Source organism: Populus euphratica, unplaced genomic scaffold (genome assembly GCF_000495115.2).
Source record: "Populus euphratica unplaced genomic scaffold, PopEup_1.0 scaffold73.1, whole genome shotgun sequence".
Taxonomy (NCBI): Eukaryota; Viridiplantae; Streptophyta; class Magnoliopsida; order Malpighiales; family Salicaceae; genus Populus; species Populus euphratica.
Window position 1 is genome coordinate 1290231 of NW_011499895.1, and position 14992 is coordinate 1305222.

General features: G+C 29.6%; 1 protein-coding gene, 1 long non-coding RNA gene and 1 pseudogene across 8 annotated transcripts; 1 reads left to right on the top strand and 2 right to left on the bottom strand.

Annotated features, from left to right (window-relative positions):
• The first annotated feature begins 2731 nt into the window (after window positions 1-2731).
• LOC105131962 (uncharacterized) lies at window positions 2732-5179 on the top strand (annotated as a pseudogene).
• Window positions 5180-5585: 406 nt separating this feature from the next.
• LOC105131963 (uncharacterized) lies at window positions 5586-6344 on the bottom strand. Its single transcript, XR_843523.1, has 2 exons — window positions 6303-6344; window positions 5586-5720 (listed from the first exon to the last, which is right to left on the bottom strand). It is a non-coding gene; the product is annotated as an uncharacterized LOC105131963 (long non-coding RNA).
• Window positions 6345-6547: 203 nt separating this feature from the next.
• LOC105131964 (E3 ubiquitin-protein ligase RLIM-like) lies at window positions 6548-11209 on the bottom strand. 7 transcript variants are annotated; one of them, XM_011035198.1, is made up of 6 exons: window positions 10953-11039; window positions 9903-10003; window positions 8735-9745; window positions 7308-7456; window positions 6937-7047; window positions 6548-6790 (listed from the first exon to the last, which is right to left on the bottom strand). In XM_011035198.1, the coding sequence occupies exons 3-6, from the start codon at window positions 9743-9745 to the stop codon at window positions 6709-6711; spliced, it is 1353 nt and encodes a 450-aa protein (XP_011033500.1). In that variant the 5' UTR covers window positions 9903-10003; window positions 10953-11039; the 3' UTR covers window positions 6548-6708. The 7 variants fall into 7 exon arrangements, with proteins under 7 accessions (XP_011033500.1, XP_011033499.1, XP_011033501.1 ...); XM_011035197.1 differs by having other exon boundaries at window positions 8735-9780; XM_011035199.1 differs by having other exon boundaries at window positions 9898-10003.
• Window positions 11210-14992: the final 3783 nt, after the last annotated feature.

A 14992-nucleotide genomic window follows, 5' to 3' on the forward strand; every position in this document is an offset into this window, starting at 1 on the left:
TTTACCCTTATAGTTTTGCTGCATTCCTTGCAACATTGCAGTGCTCACAAAATGTTTATCTCCGCTACTTTACATAACCAATTTGCATTTGAGCGTGAGTTCTATATATACTTAGAGAGAGAGGGAGAGAGAGGAGCGTTGTGGTGGAGTTATTTGGTTATTTTAGTGGTTAATTGGTTATTAAATTATGATTCGAGTATGTTAGTTTTTTTTATTTGAATTGCATGATAAAATAACATTTTTACCTTAATATCAATAAAATTTAGAATTATTAACTAAGGATTATTTTTTATTTTTAAAACTTTAAAACCATAAAATTACTTATTTACTTTTAGGGTAAAAAAAATTTAGATGTTGATAAAGGGTTTTTTACTTTTTAGAATACAATAAAAATATGCTTTTACCTTTAGAAATGACAACAAAAAAAACAAGGCATGTGTTTAGTTTTTTTTTTTCCATTTCAAATATGTTTTTTTTTGTAATTTTCATGATCATAAAAGATATTCTAGTATTTTAAAGTTAAAAAAATAATTTTTTATTAAAATATATTGTTGGCGCGTGCTCATTACATGCTAGCACGTGGGTAATATTTGCGCCATTTAAGTGACGCATGCAATGCTATATGATGGTCAAATCTATACCCCCCTTATATCTTTGGAAATGCCATTATATTCTCTTTCTATTAGTGTGTTGTATAACAGTAAATGATAGACGGTTTGTCATTGGTGAATTTTTTTTTTCCTTTTCCTTTTTTCTCTTTTTTTTAAAGAAAGTACAAGTTTATTATCTTTTCTTTTGGTTTTACAATTTCAGTCCTTATATTTTTTATTTTCCTCTTTAGCCCTTTTATAAAAAAAAAATTATGTTTTCAATCTAGTCCTTAAATTACAATTTCATAAGTTGTCATATATTTTTGTTTTACAAATTCAGTCCTTATTCTTTTGATTTATGATTTGTTTTTTACTCTTTCGTTAAAATTTTATTGGTTTTTTAATTTCATCATCTAATCAAAGTTTATATTGTTTTATTCTTTTCAGTTTAGTCCTTATTTTTTAATTTAACCATCCAATTTAAAATTTTTGATGCCTTCTAATTTATTTTTTATTTTGATTTTCACCCATATTATTTTATTTATAATTTTTTATGTGATTGATTTATTTCTGGTTTTATCTTTCAACGTTTAATTTGTTGGAAATTGAGTTTCGTAGTTTTTCTATTTGTGGTGCTTTCAATCTAATAATATGGATCATGATTTTGAAAATTTAATATGACTCATATTTTTTTTCTTATTTTTTTATAATTTTATCATTCTATATTAATTTTTAAAATGATTTTGTGTTTATTTTTATTATTTTTATTGATTTATCTTAGTCTCATAATTTAGACAATGAGTTTTATAAAGTTTTTTTGAATAGAGGTTTTTTTTTTAAAACAAAATTAGTATTTGATTTTTGAAGAATTTCATTTTATTTTATATAGATGAGCTTTATTTTATATATAAAAATATTTTTTATAATATGTTTTTTATAATATTGTTTTATTTTATTTTATTCATTCAATATGTATTTTTATTTTTATTATTTTTTATTAATTCTAATAAACAAACTTGGTAGACACAAACCAATAAATTTCTTATTTTACAATATCAAATATTTTAATCTAAATTTATCTATCAATTTTTTTAATTTCTCTTTTATTTATCTTTAACAACTTTTTATTTACTTAAATGATTATCGATTTATTTAATTAGATATTTGTATAAATTTTTTTATTTACATTTTAGATTTTTTATATAAAAAACTTATCAAAATAGTCTTAAAAAATAATTTATGACCCACAAAACATGAATTATATATATACTAGATGGCATGTTCGCGCTCCGTTGCTAGCTTATGAAATATATGTGCCTGATGACGTTATAATTATAAATTAATATTAAAAAATAAAATCAATAAAAATAATTTAAAAAATCATAAATAAAAAAACACAAAAAAAGATGAAAAAAACCATATAGGAAAACACAATAACAATTCACAATATTTTGTGAGGAAAGTTACAGTGCTTACCCCATATAATTTAGTCTTACTTATAATCATTTGTAATTATAATTCTCAACCACCATAATATTAAGAAAATAAAATCAACCAATACAATTAAAAAACAATGTGGGAAAAACACTGTAGTATTCCACAGTGTTTTGTGAGAAAAACTATAGCTATAATTCTCAACTAATTCAATATTTAAAAAAAAAATGACAAATAATTTAAAAAAAAATTATAAACAAAAAACTATGTAGAAAAAATACTGTAGTAATTCACAGTGTTTAAAAAAAAACTGCAAATCTAAATTTTTAACTAGCTCAATATTAAAAAAAATATTTTTTTTTAAATAACAAACTTGAGAAAAATTAAAAAATAAAAAATAAAATCAACAAATAATTTTAAAAAAAATCATAAAAAATTATGTGAAAAACACTATAGTAATTCATAATATTTTAAAAAAATTATAAAAACTAAATTTTTACCCTGTTTAATATTAAAAAAATAAATTTAATAAATATAATTTTGTGAAAAAAAATAAGGAAAATTTTGGAGTATTATTTAATATATATATATATATATATATATATATATATATATATATATAATGACCGTGGTCCCACATGTGGCCGCCGTAGATTATCGACAGATGACATCGTATCACTCCACCGACAATTGCCAAGTCCTCTCCCATGTTCACCAACGGCTAGTTCCAAGTGACCGTTTTCATAACCCAACCCAAAAATTCAAACTCTCGAAGAACCCTAAATAAACACCAATCCGGAAAATAAAAAATAAAAAAAAAGGAACACTTGAAAATCTTCATTAAAATCACAACAGCCCTGGCACCCCATAAAAATCACAATTATTTGTTATCTCTTCTATTCACTTGTTCAAATCAAGAAACAAGGAAAAGATCCTCAAAAATGGTATACACATACACACCAGCATACTACTCTACTCTCCACGACTCAATCACCTCTCTTTGCAAAACAATCCTCCCTTTTTCCTTCAAGAAAAAGAGATTGACTGATGCAGAACACAGGCTCTCAAAGCTGCAGTCTGATAACTTGAAGTGGCAACAAGACTCATTCCACCAGATTTTGAACTTGATGGGGTTGCATAAAGAAGATATTTTAGCTGAAAATGAGGTTTCTGCTTTCAAGATTCATTTGCTTGAGACCCTTATTGCTTCTCCACTTGAACATGAACAACCAGTCATTTTAAGAGATAAATTGGTCTTCTTGCAGGTAAACTTTTTAGTTTTAGAACCTGGGCTACATTTTATTTCAGTTTTTCTGTTTAGACAAGAAAATTAAACTAATGCTTGTTTTGTCTTTTTTTTAGGAGCTTCTTTATGCAAAATGTATATCAGAAGATGAGTACCATTCATCAAAGAGGCCTTTGTTACAACGGCTAGCAGTACAAGGAGCAGAAATTGATTCAAGAGATGTTATTTTTGCTGGTCCAATAGACACAAAAGAGGACAAGGAAGGGGAGTGGTCGGTTATTGATTTAAAAGATGAGAAAAGTTTGATTGGTAAAGAAACTTTACAGTCCAAAAACAGATCAAAGCCTAACTCAGCGGTCAAGCAAATCAAAGGAGCAGCGTCAGTTTTTGGCTTTGGGTCCTCTCACAAGCTAAGCAAACACAAAGAAGAAAAGAGTATTTTTGAAATTGAAGCAAGATTGGCCTCCTCTGGCCATGTTAGGAACGGATCAGAGAACCCACGTTGGGATGAGGGAAGTGTAACGAAGTCAATTCTCATGCAACCAAGCTTACCAAATGAGTCTACAAAAGAAAGTGGAAGCAATGACAAATCCAAGAGGAAACCCTTTAAGACTCTGTTTCTAAAAGAGCCAAGAGAAGGAGGTGGTGGTGGTGGTGATAATGGTCTTAATTGTGAGGATAAAACCTCGAAATCGACAAAAAAAACAGTGGGGTTTTGATGGGTTTAAGAAGTGGAAGAAAAATGATTCAGATGATGAGACTGCTCCTCTGCCTCTTAACAATGAAAGATCTGACAGTGAGGCTTATTCAGGGTCTTACCATCTTGTTGATAGTCCCATTGGAGAGGGACCAGACACTATACATATTAAGAAGAAGCTGCATTCTAATGGCTCTGCTTCAAATTTTTTCATCGATAAGGTTCAGCCTTGACAGTTTATATAATTTTTTTTTTCTAAATCTTTAACTTTAGACCTTAGCTTATGTGTCTATCTGCTGTTAATTACTCAGGTTTCAGGGGACAAGATAAAGAAGGAGATATCAAAAATCCAAACAGAACTCAGCACAACAAACTCCAGTCTTCAATTTTCGTAAGCATTGTTTTTTAGTGACTTTGAAATAGTTGTGTCTTTGTGTGTGTTAGCTATCAATTAATCATTTACTTTTGTCTTGCATTGTTCTTGTTATTTGTGGTTCTATCAGTGATAACCAAATTGAAGCAATTTCCACCAAACTTCCTGTTGACAAGGCTGACCTGAAAAAGTTCTGTCCCAAGTAAGAAAACAATTAAAAGGCATTTCTTTTCAATGCTTGTTTTTGTCACAGCATATCTGATTTGGTGATCTACTAAAAGTCGAAGGCATTTCTTTACATTTGCATCCTTGCTACAGCATATCAAACTTATTATTTACGAGACCTCGTATAAACGGCAAATATGTTGTGTTTTTTTAAGGTCATGGCGTGATCGTTATGGTGATGTTGTACTGGATGAGGTGAAGGAGGAGGTCAAGGATCATGTTGGAGAGATGGAGAGACAGAGAAATGCTGCAAGAGAGAAACATCACAATAACTCAATGCGATGGACAACATTTGAAGATGATGATGAGAATTATCACCCAAACCTTTTTTCTCAACAGGATCACCATTCATTTCCAAAGGGCCAGAATTTTACATCCAGGAATGATCATAGAGCCTATACTAATCCCTTCTCCCATGATTACTCCGAAAACAATGGAGATAAGATGAGAACAGAATCATTCCAAAATCCCTTCTGGATCCCAAGGCAGCAGCAGTATTAGTGTAGGGGAATTGATATGCTCTTGATAAGGAAGCAGTATTCGTGTTTTTTGTGTACTTGTGTTCTATTGTAATTGGTGTCCAAATTCTCAAAGAAACTAGATATGTGAGTATATAATGTTTAGTTTTTAATTATATAAAATTAAAATACAAATATGAAAATTTACAATCATAATAAAAAGATTAGCATGAATGATTAAATCAATACCCCCATCATGTATACTAACAAAAAAAAAAAAAAACTTGGTGAAGCGTTTTAAGTTTGATTTTGGGTGAAATATGAAGGTTTTGGATAGAAGAGAGTTTGTTTTGAGGTGATTTTGGATGAATTTGAAATTAAAATAATTTTTAAATTTTTTTGATATTAGCTTATAAAACACTAAAAATATCAATTTAATAATTTTTTTAAGTCACAAAAAAAATTTAAAAAAAATACTTCCAAAAAGAAATGGAAAGTAAAAAAACGAGAGAGAGAGAGCCCGGTGCTTACACTTGTCCAGAATTCGATCAACTTGAGAGAGAGAATGTAGTCAAGAGATGGTGAATTGCTCATACTCATTCATCTAAAGAGTACTTCGGAATAAAATTAATCACTGGATAGAAAACTCATTTAATATACAAAGAATTTTTTTTAAAATATAAGAACATGTTGAATACTTATGCTCTGTTATTTTTTTTGAAAAATAAATTCCGAAAAAGTAAATTTCAGGGAAAATGAATTCCTAAAAAGTAAAGTATTTTCCGATATTTGGTAGTGTTATGGAAAATGAACTGAAAAATAATTTATTAATATTTTATTTTTCTCAAGTTTATTAAAATAATAAGGAATAAATCTTACAAATTAAAAAGTTGAATAATAATGAAATTGAAAAAAAATTCATAAATTATCTCAAATAAAATAAATAATAATCAAAATAATAAAGATCAAATAGAAAGTTTGGAAAGTGTTTTTTTAGAAACCACTTTCCTGAAAACAAACACAGCTAAAAAGAAAAACACTTTCCTGAAAATCAAGCCAATTTTTTTTTTAACTAAAAAATATTTTTGTTGACCAGAAAATATTTTCCGTTAACCAGAAAGTGTTTTCCGTTGACCGGAAAGTGTTTTTCGTTAACTGGAAAATGTTTTTTATTGACCGGAAAATATTTTCCATTGACCAATTTTTCTAATAACAAACAAACACAGGAAAGTTTGGAAAATAATTTCTCGAAAACTGTTTTCTAGAAAACAAAAATGACCTTATCTCCTTTGATTTGATTTACTATACAGATTCTTGTAACCTTCTCAGGTTTAAAAATATTACAACAACAAATCAAAAACAACCCTTTGAAAAAAATAACATTAAAACTAGTTCTTCCAAGATACTTATCTTCTTTTTTATAAGACCTTTGAAAAAATAAAATAAAAATGATACAAATAATATAAAAAACAAAATAAATAAAATTTTATCTCTACAAACATATAAATTGAACTTATTTATTAATTAAATTTAAAATAAAATAAATATTATAATTAAATTTAATTACAGTAAAGGTCACCGACCTGTAAGATCTGTTGAATTCAAACTTCAGGGGATATAATACAAGAGATGGAATTTATATAAGGTAATAAAAGGTTGTATATACAATTATATATGCTATTATATCAAGTGGAAGGAATTTCCGGATTTGGGATTGAAGGCTCGTTGGCACCCTCACGAACATCTCCTCGACAAAGTAGGCACACCCTGTAAAAATATCAACAGAGGAGGGAGGGGGGGGAGAACGATGTGCCAAAATTTTCACACCAGAAATGGAAAAAAAATGATTATGAATATGGTTTATGAAGAAAAAGATAGGCAGCAAAAGGGCAGGAAGGTGGCAATATCAATACCCATGTATTTCTTTAAGCCATTTATCCACACAAGCCATGTGATATTCATGGTGGCAGGGAAGAACCCTTATTTTGTCACCTTCCTCGTACTCGGCCAGGCAAATGTAACACCTGGTCCATCAGAAAGGTATTATCAAACACAATCCAAACGACCACAAGTGAATAAAGATGGCTATCATTCTGTAAACAGAAACCATCTCAATATTTGTTCACATATTAATATGGGCGCAATCCAAGTACCGAAACACCACCAATTGCAAGTTCCCCACCACTTCTACAAGCAATAACAACCATGTGCATATACACTTCCTGGCTTATCCTAGTGTGCATGCACGTTCATGCCAAAAAACATGTTTCAATGAGAAACTTACTGTTCTTCCTCATCATTGCCCTCAACTTTGTCAACTTTTTTGTGATTCTTAAGAGGGAAAGAATCAACTATGGATTCAGGGGCAGGGAGCGACATCATGGATAGAGACAGTGACACAGGCTGACGATGAATTTCATCCAAAACCTGCAGCTTAAACATACACCAGAACTTAGTAACAACCAACGCAGGTCAAATAGTGCATAAATCATGGTAAAACTGCCTGGCACAGATTTCATGGCCAAAGCAGCTCCCTCATCATGCAATTGATGGTGGCTTCCACACCTCTGTAAGCAACTCTACATAGAAAGACAGCTGCGCAGTTTCTAAAAACCTACTGCTAGATCTTAGTCTTGTTATGAGACAGAACAACAGCTAATATCTAAATGCAAGCGACTCTAGAGCAAATTTTTTCACGAAAAGTAAAGGGGGTATTCAACTATTCAGGATTCACCTTCATGCTCAAAAAGATTGCAAAATAATGCACCACCTTTTCTCATCAGATTCCTCAAACAAATGTAATAGAGTTACAAATTGTGGGATTAGCAGAATAAGAATCTAAAATTCTACTGCGGGTCAGACTTGGTTCAACACAATTATACCCTTGAATTTGCAATCCACACAGAAGTGACGCTAACAAAATCAAAAGACAAATATATACACAGATATATAAATAGTGACTTAAAGCATCATTATCATCAACATAATGAATTCAAATTAGCAACTCTATCACACAAGTCCATTCTGTTTTTCAAACTACATCCATTTTTCATGAATGGGATGAGTGAAGTCAGGTGAAGATGTGTCAAAGGAGAACTACCTCAAACAGAGCTTCAGCAAGCATGACTATTCGTGATATACTTCCAGGACTAGTTCGTAAGAATTACAGATGGACAAAAGGGATTTTAACCTTATTTGTTATGTTCTGCTAACCCAGCTGCCATGACTACTGGATAGACAATGTAAGGAGTGGCATACAATCATACCAAAGAAACTAAAAGAACCATTGAATGTGCGAAAAAAGACTAGGGCTTGCCATTTCAAAAAAAAAACCTCTATCAGGCCAAAGAGCAAATACTTCCTGCAAAAGTACAGAACTACAGGGCCAAGGAAGAATTCAGATTTTGGGCCTTGGGAGGGTCAGAAAGTAAAATTTCTATTTTGGGCTGGCCATTTCATTAGGATTTATTTGAAATGTTTCCAAGAATAAGAGGGGTTTTGAATTTTTGTTAACGCCCTGAGGACTGTCTTTCTAGGCTTCCTTCCCAATTCCATAGTTCAGTGGAACAATAACTGTACAAGGGTCTGATTATAAGAAATAGTCAACTCCATCAACATACAGACGTATAATCCCCAATATCTATCACAATCATGCACACAAAGTAAATGATATCATAGCATTCTTTCCTCAGAACTATTCAGAAATATCACCTCAGATCTTGACTGTCGTCTTCGTTCAGTCAATCTGTGAATTCTCCTGCCCAAGTATCTAGAATCATTGTCTATCCCATCGCTGAAAAAATCAACACTGGAATTAAGAAGCCATCTGTCATGGGATTCAAGATCATCATCATCATTATCTGTCGAGAAAACAGTAGTCGGAGAATCAACATGCCTCCTAGAACTGCGCCTTGAAAATGCATCCCAAAACAGTCTTCTGCTATTCCTTCTGGCTTCATGATTGCTTGTATCTGAAGTGCTGCTAGAATAAATGCTGGAAGAGATACTCACAACATCGACATGGAGTACAGTTCCGTCTGTCCGGTCTTGTTCCCTATTGGGCACAAGAAATCCTAAATCTGAAGCTACCAAATCTTGGATAGACTCATCTTGAGTTGGGTGAAAGGTTACTCGAACATCAGGCCTATGAGTTACAGAATCAGAATCGGAATTAGGTATGTCTGTTACTTCACCCATATGTTTGTCAAAAGAAGCATCATTAGAATGTGAATCTCCAAGCCTCGAAGGATCTGAACTGCTTGGATGTATAATATCAGGATAGATCTGAGAAAAACCCTTGTTCTCTGAATTGTCAATGTCATTGACAGCATCCATGTTAGTTGAAACATTCATAGATACAGGATCTGATGATTGCTGTTCTTTAAATGAAGTACTAGCTTCAGTAATACTTCTATTCCTTCCCGATTCATCACGACTATGACTATCACTTACCTGATCCAGGCCAACTAACTCCTTGCTGTCAGATAGGCATTTCCCTCGACAGCTTATGTCAAGATTTCTATAACCATCATTCACAAAAGTTCCCTCACTGGCTGTTATACTGTTTCCAGATGATCCTCCAGTTTCAGTATCTGAGCTACTAGACCCTGTTACCATACTAGAAACCACAGATGATTCCTCAGCAGAATTCTGTACCTCATTGATGAATGGGCCACACTGTTCCAGAGAATTTACCAGACTTTCATCTGGATAGTCTTCCATCTATTGGAAAAGGATGGCATGCGTATCAGTCTCTTCTGTAAAATGTAGCCACACCATTTGAATAGTAGCATCCTTAAATAGACTTCACCAAACATTAAAAAAATTGCACATTGATCAAGACTAGAAATATAACAGGAAATCAATACTGCCACCTCACCACATCTTGCTCCTTGAATGAGAGAAGTGCCTACTGCCTAGATTTGTTTATACCCTATGTCAACACTAAGGAATTGCTCCTTATCCATACTGCAGAACCATCTGGCTCTCACAAATTGCATTAATCAGTTTTAGTCATAATAACATTGAAAAAAAGAGCTTCCGTTACAGACTTATAGAAATTGTTTATAACAAAACAAGCATTAAAATCTTCTTAAGAAAATCAAAAATCAATCAAGGGCATTGAGCAAGGCTGCCAAGTATCAATTGATCATTGGTCTTGTGGGGAAAGTGCACATACTAAGACAGTTTTCCTATTCTAATGGCAAATAAAGATAATTTGTAAAACATTCTGAAACACCAATTTGGAATACAGGGATACATGAACTATGTCAGAGCAAATCATCTGTTTGTTAACATCACCTTAAGCTCGATCAATCATCAATGCGGACATCATAAAGTTTGACAAAAATCTATACGAACCCCAATTAAACTAAAAATCCAATGACTACACATGTAAGACTAAGGTCTATAAATTAATATCATTTTCTATGTAAAGGAATTGCAAAGACACAAAACTTGAACTTTTAATCAAATAACCAAAGTGACCAAATATTCAGACGATTAGAGAGCTAAGCTACCATGTCTCTATCGATAAACAAACAATTCAAAACAAAATTTGATGGAAAACACACACAAAAAAAATTCCTTTCACCAACAGTTGACAAGCAGCAGAAACAACCCCATAAAACCCAAAAACAAGACAGCTTTTCCAACATCATAAGATAAATCCTAGATCATCAAAAGCCACAGATATTTTCACGCAAAGATTCAAACTTCTATCAAAACAACAGAAAACATGAAATGGGTATTCATTATTTTCTCCAAGGTCATTTCATTTTACAAGATAAGATAACAACATAAACAATCCATTTTTAACGCTAATTAGACAACCCCAGATCATCAAAACTGATTAAAGAAAAAAAAACAGAAATGAAAAATCAATTTGAAGTTAAAATTTTAAATCACAATTCTTCTTCTTTTTTTTTACCTCATGACGAGCTGTGCGAAAAGAAAAGGAGCCACCGCAGGTGAAAAAAGAGAAGAACCTGGACGACCTTCGGTTCAGTCGGGCCCGTGTTGAGAGTGGCCCCGGTCTACTACTACTCGAACCCATTTCTTTAGAAATAAAAAAGGCTGAGGAATGATAGTGATGGTGGGATGCAACTGCATAGCTAAAAATGATCCTTGTTATTTCATGTTGTTTGTGTTTTTGAAATTGAAATTGATTAGAGGTGAGAGAGTTTTTTTTCTTACCTTTTGGGTTGATAAGATTATATTCGAAAGTTATTTTTTAAAATGTTTTTATATTTAAAAATATATTAAAATAATATTTTTTAATTTTTAAAAATTATTTTTGAAATTAATATATTAAAATAATATAGAAATATTAAAAAATATATTAATTTAAAATAAAAAAATTTAATTTATTTTTAAAATTTTTAAAGCATAAAAACAAACTATCATTGAGTGTTTTAGAGTTAGTTTTCTTGCACAAAACTGAAACACGTCCACATTCGGTGCCATAGCATACATGCTGTACGTCCCCCTCTAAATATCCACTACTATAATTCTTTTTTTTAAAAAACAAAATTCTTAGTTTTTAAAAAGGTTTCCTTTTTTTTTTAACGTGCAACTAGAAATATTTTAAAAAATTCAAATAAAAAATAAAAATAGTTATTTTTTAAGTTGTTTTTTTTTTGGGTAATCATCTGATTACCTCGTGTTTATATTTACTTTTTAAAAATTGCTAATTCATATTTTTAATAAAAAATTTACATTTTTTTTATTATTTTAATTAAAAATTAATGCTAAAAAAATAAAAAGAATCAAGATTTTACTGTGCATATAGATTTAGGCTATTATGAATTTAAATAGTAAAATAATAATTATTTTACCTTTATTAAAAAAACTCAATAATCTTTAATTTAGAAGTAGGATAGTTTTTTATAATGATTCATTCATCATTATTAAATTAATTGAGGACAACAATGATTTTTTTATATTTTTTTAGCATATTAAAATGACATATTAATCATTAAAAATAAAAACAAAATATTAATCTAGCATGCATGAGAATTTTTTACTTTGTATTTTTGGCACTTTGATATGATTTCAGTACCCTTGAAAGAAAAAATTACTAGACTTGTTTTTAGGGTTTCTTAGTAATTTTATTCAGGATATTTTTATTATAATCAAGTAGGGTTAGAAATAATTTGGTATTTTGATAAATATATAATATTATTAAAAAACTTGATGCACATACTAGTATGTATAACCTCTTCATACTTTTCATATAATGTTTGATATGTTATCTAATATTTGATATGTTATCTAAGTAGTGGAATACGGACTTTCATGATAATGTTAGAAACATTATAAAACCTCTTTCCATTAGGGGTAATGTGAGCAATTGAGGTAAAAATTTATTATTGATGACTTTTTTTTTTCTTTTCTCTCTTCTCATCTCAAAATTAATGTTGCTCTTTAAAATTTCGTATACATCCTTTTATTTACTAATAATTCAACTTTGATCTCTCTTTTTTTTTTTCTCTTGGCACTTTTCTCATATTTCAATTTGTTTTCAATGTTCATAATTGTGATTTGTTATTTTTTCAAATATGGTCTTTTTTCTTTTGATTTTGATTAGTTTTTTTAGATTGTTTAGTGAATTTGGTTTTTCTTTTCATTTTTATTCTATAATTCAAAATTTTATATTTTCTTCTCGTTTATTTTTAATTTCATTATCCTAATTGCTATTTTTTTTTATTTTCTATAATTAATTTTTTTTTATGAATTTGATTTTTTTTCTTTTCAATTCAACATTCTAAATTGTCCTCACATTTATTTGTTATTTCACATTCAATCCTCGTTCTTGGTCCTAGGAGTATAAAAACTTAATAAATCTTGGTCTTAAGAGTAGAGTGGTCTTTTCATAAGGATTTTTAATCATTATCAAAATAATTTGGGACAAAATTAATTTTTTTTCATATTTGTTTCATAATAAAATGACACAATAATCCTTAAAAGTAAAAAATATTAAATTTGTGTGCAGGAGTGTTTTTATCTTTCCATTTAGCACATTTCCATTTAGCACATTGAAAAAACTTGAGAACCCTTAAAAGCAAAAATTACTAAACTTGCTTTTGGTTTTTTTTTTTTTTGTTATAATCAAGTAGGCTTAGGGCTAATTTGGTATTTTGATAAATATATAATATTATTAAAAAAATCAATGCATGTCCTAGCATGTAGAGCCCCTTTACGCTCTTCATATAATGCTCGATGAGATGTTCAGTAGTGGATTACCAACTTTTGTGATGGCATTTAAAAAGTCACAACACCTCCCTCTATATAGGGTGGTGCATGTGGCAGTTGAGACAATAATTTATTGTTAATGACCTATTCTCCTCTTCTTTTCTTTTATTCTTTTCCTCTTTTCTTTTTTCTTGTCTAGAAATTCATATTAGCCCTTTAAAATTTTAGATTTGTCCTTTCATTTACTGATATTTCAAATTTAATTCTTTTTATTTTTTATTTTTTTTCTTGGCTAATTTCTCATATTTCAATTTATTTTCAATGTCATCATATGGTCTATAACTATGATTTGTTATTTTTTTTAATTGTTGTCAAGTTAATATGTGACCACTCATTTAATAATTAGTCAACAAATCAATAGTTTAAAATTTTGGTCTATAAAAAAAAAGCATTTGCTATGCATTTAGACATCTTGGTTTTCAGATCAAGATCATGTTCTTGCTCCTTTTCTTTATATTTTTGAAATGCTTAAGTTTTGTTTTCATTAATATCTTATTTATGCTTTTCATTTCATTTACTCAGTTAACTTATATCTTATTTATGTTTTTATCTTGTTTATTTATGTTTCTCTTTTTCATTATGTTTAGCTAAATTTATTATGTCAAGATGAAAAGGTTACACTAATGGTGTAAGAATAAGTATAGTGTAAACTTAACATGGATTTTAATGTTTGATACTAATATATTTTGTATTTGTTATCTTATTCACTCTTAATACTTTGCTTGTTAAATAGTTAATTTAGATTTATGTTATATAATCCTTGGTACAACAAATACTTAGCACTTTCATAACCTAATTGTATGGTATAATCGACACTTATATTATGAAAAGAACTTGATTTGTTATTAACATAAGTTATAATCATGAATATTTGACAATATTTACAAATATTAATATTTTTCGAATAAGATAACTAATATAATCATGTTAACAATTTATAATTCGATTGGAATCTTCTTTGTGTGTGGTTTCTAGTTGAGTAATTAAAAGAGTTTGTACTATACTTGTTTGAAATACCATTAATGAATTTTCTAACTTTGACATTTATTTTTATCCTTATTTAATCTTTACATTAATTTTACATCTCAAAACTCTCTTTAACTCCTTTTATATTATTATTATTTACTATTATTACTATAATTATTATTATAATTTATAATTTATATAGTTAACCTTCCTATGGTTCGACTTTAGTCTTACCGAATTATTTATTATTTCGACACTCCTGTACTTGAAAGAATACATCAATATTTTGATCATGTCTGTCGCTACACGACGTCCGACGACGACTCCACTCTTTTTTGTTTGTTTTAACAAAAAGAATAAATGTTTTTTTTTTCTTGATTGGGGGAAATAAAGATTTTTATTGGAGTCGCCATCTAGTAATTTGAGGGAACTAGAAATCTAAAATTAGACACTGGTCCTAGAGATTCAGGTACTGGGTTGTTATGATTAAGGGAAGGTAGACATCACCCTTACAACATCCTTTCAGAGAAAGATTACCTTTACTTGTGTGTTTTTCATTTGATTCAAATGCTATTATATTTTGAGCTTATATGCAAATTTCTTAAGATGGTTAACGTCGGTTCCTAAAAATAAGAGACATGTTAAAAATGAAATCAGTCCCTAAACTTTGTCTAAAATATCGACGTTTTTCCCTAAAAAGGAGAGTTGCGTCTGATTTACCAAAAGAAATAATAATGGACATAATCCATA

Bases quoted from the DNA above. Each gene is read 5' to 3' on its own strand.
- LOC105131964 (XM_011035193.1), bottom strand. From the start codon at position 11,078: ATGGGTTCGAGTAGTAGTAGACCGGGGCCACTCTCAACACGGGCCCGA. The intron at 7,457-8,734 runs GTGATATTTCTG...TGTATGTTTAAG, and splicing joins GACGACAGTCAAGATCTGAG to CTGCAGGTTTTGGATGAAAT. The intron at 7,048-7,307 runs GTAAGTTTCTCA...CTGATGGACCAG, and splicing joins GGCAATGATGAGGAAGAACA to GTGTTACATTTGCCTGGCCG.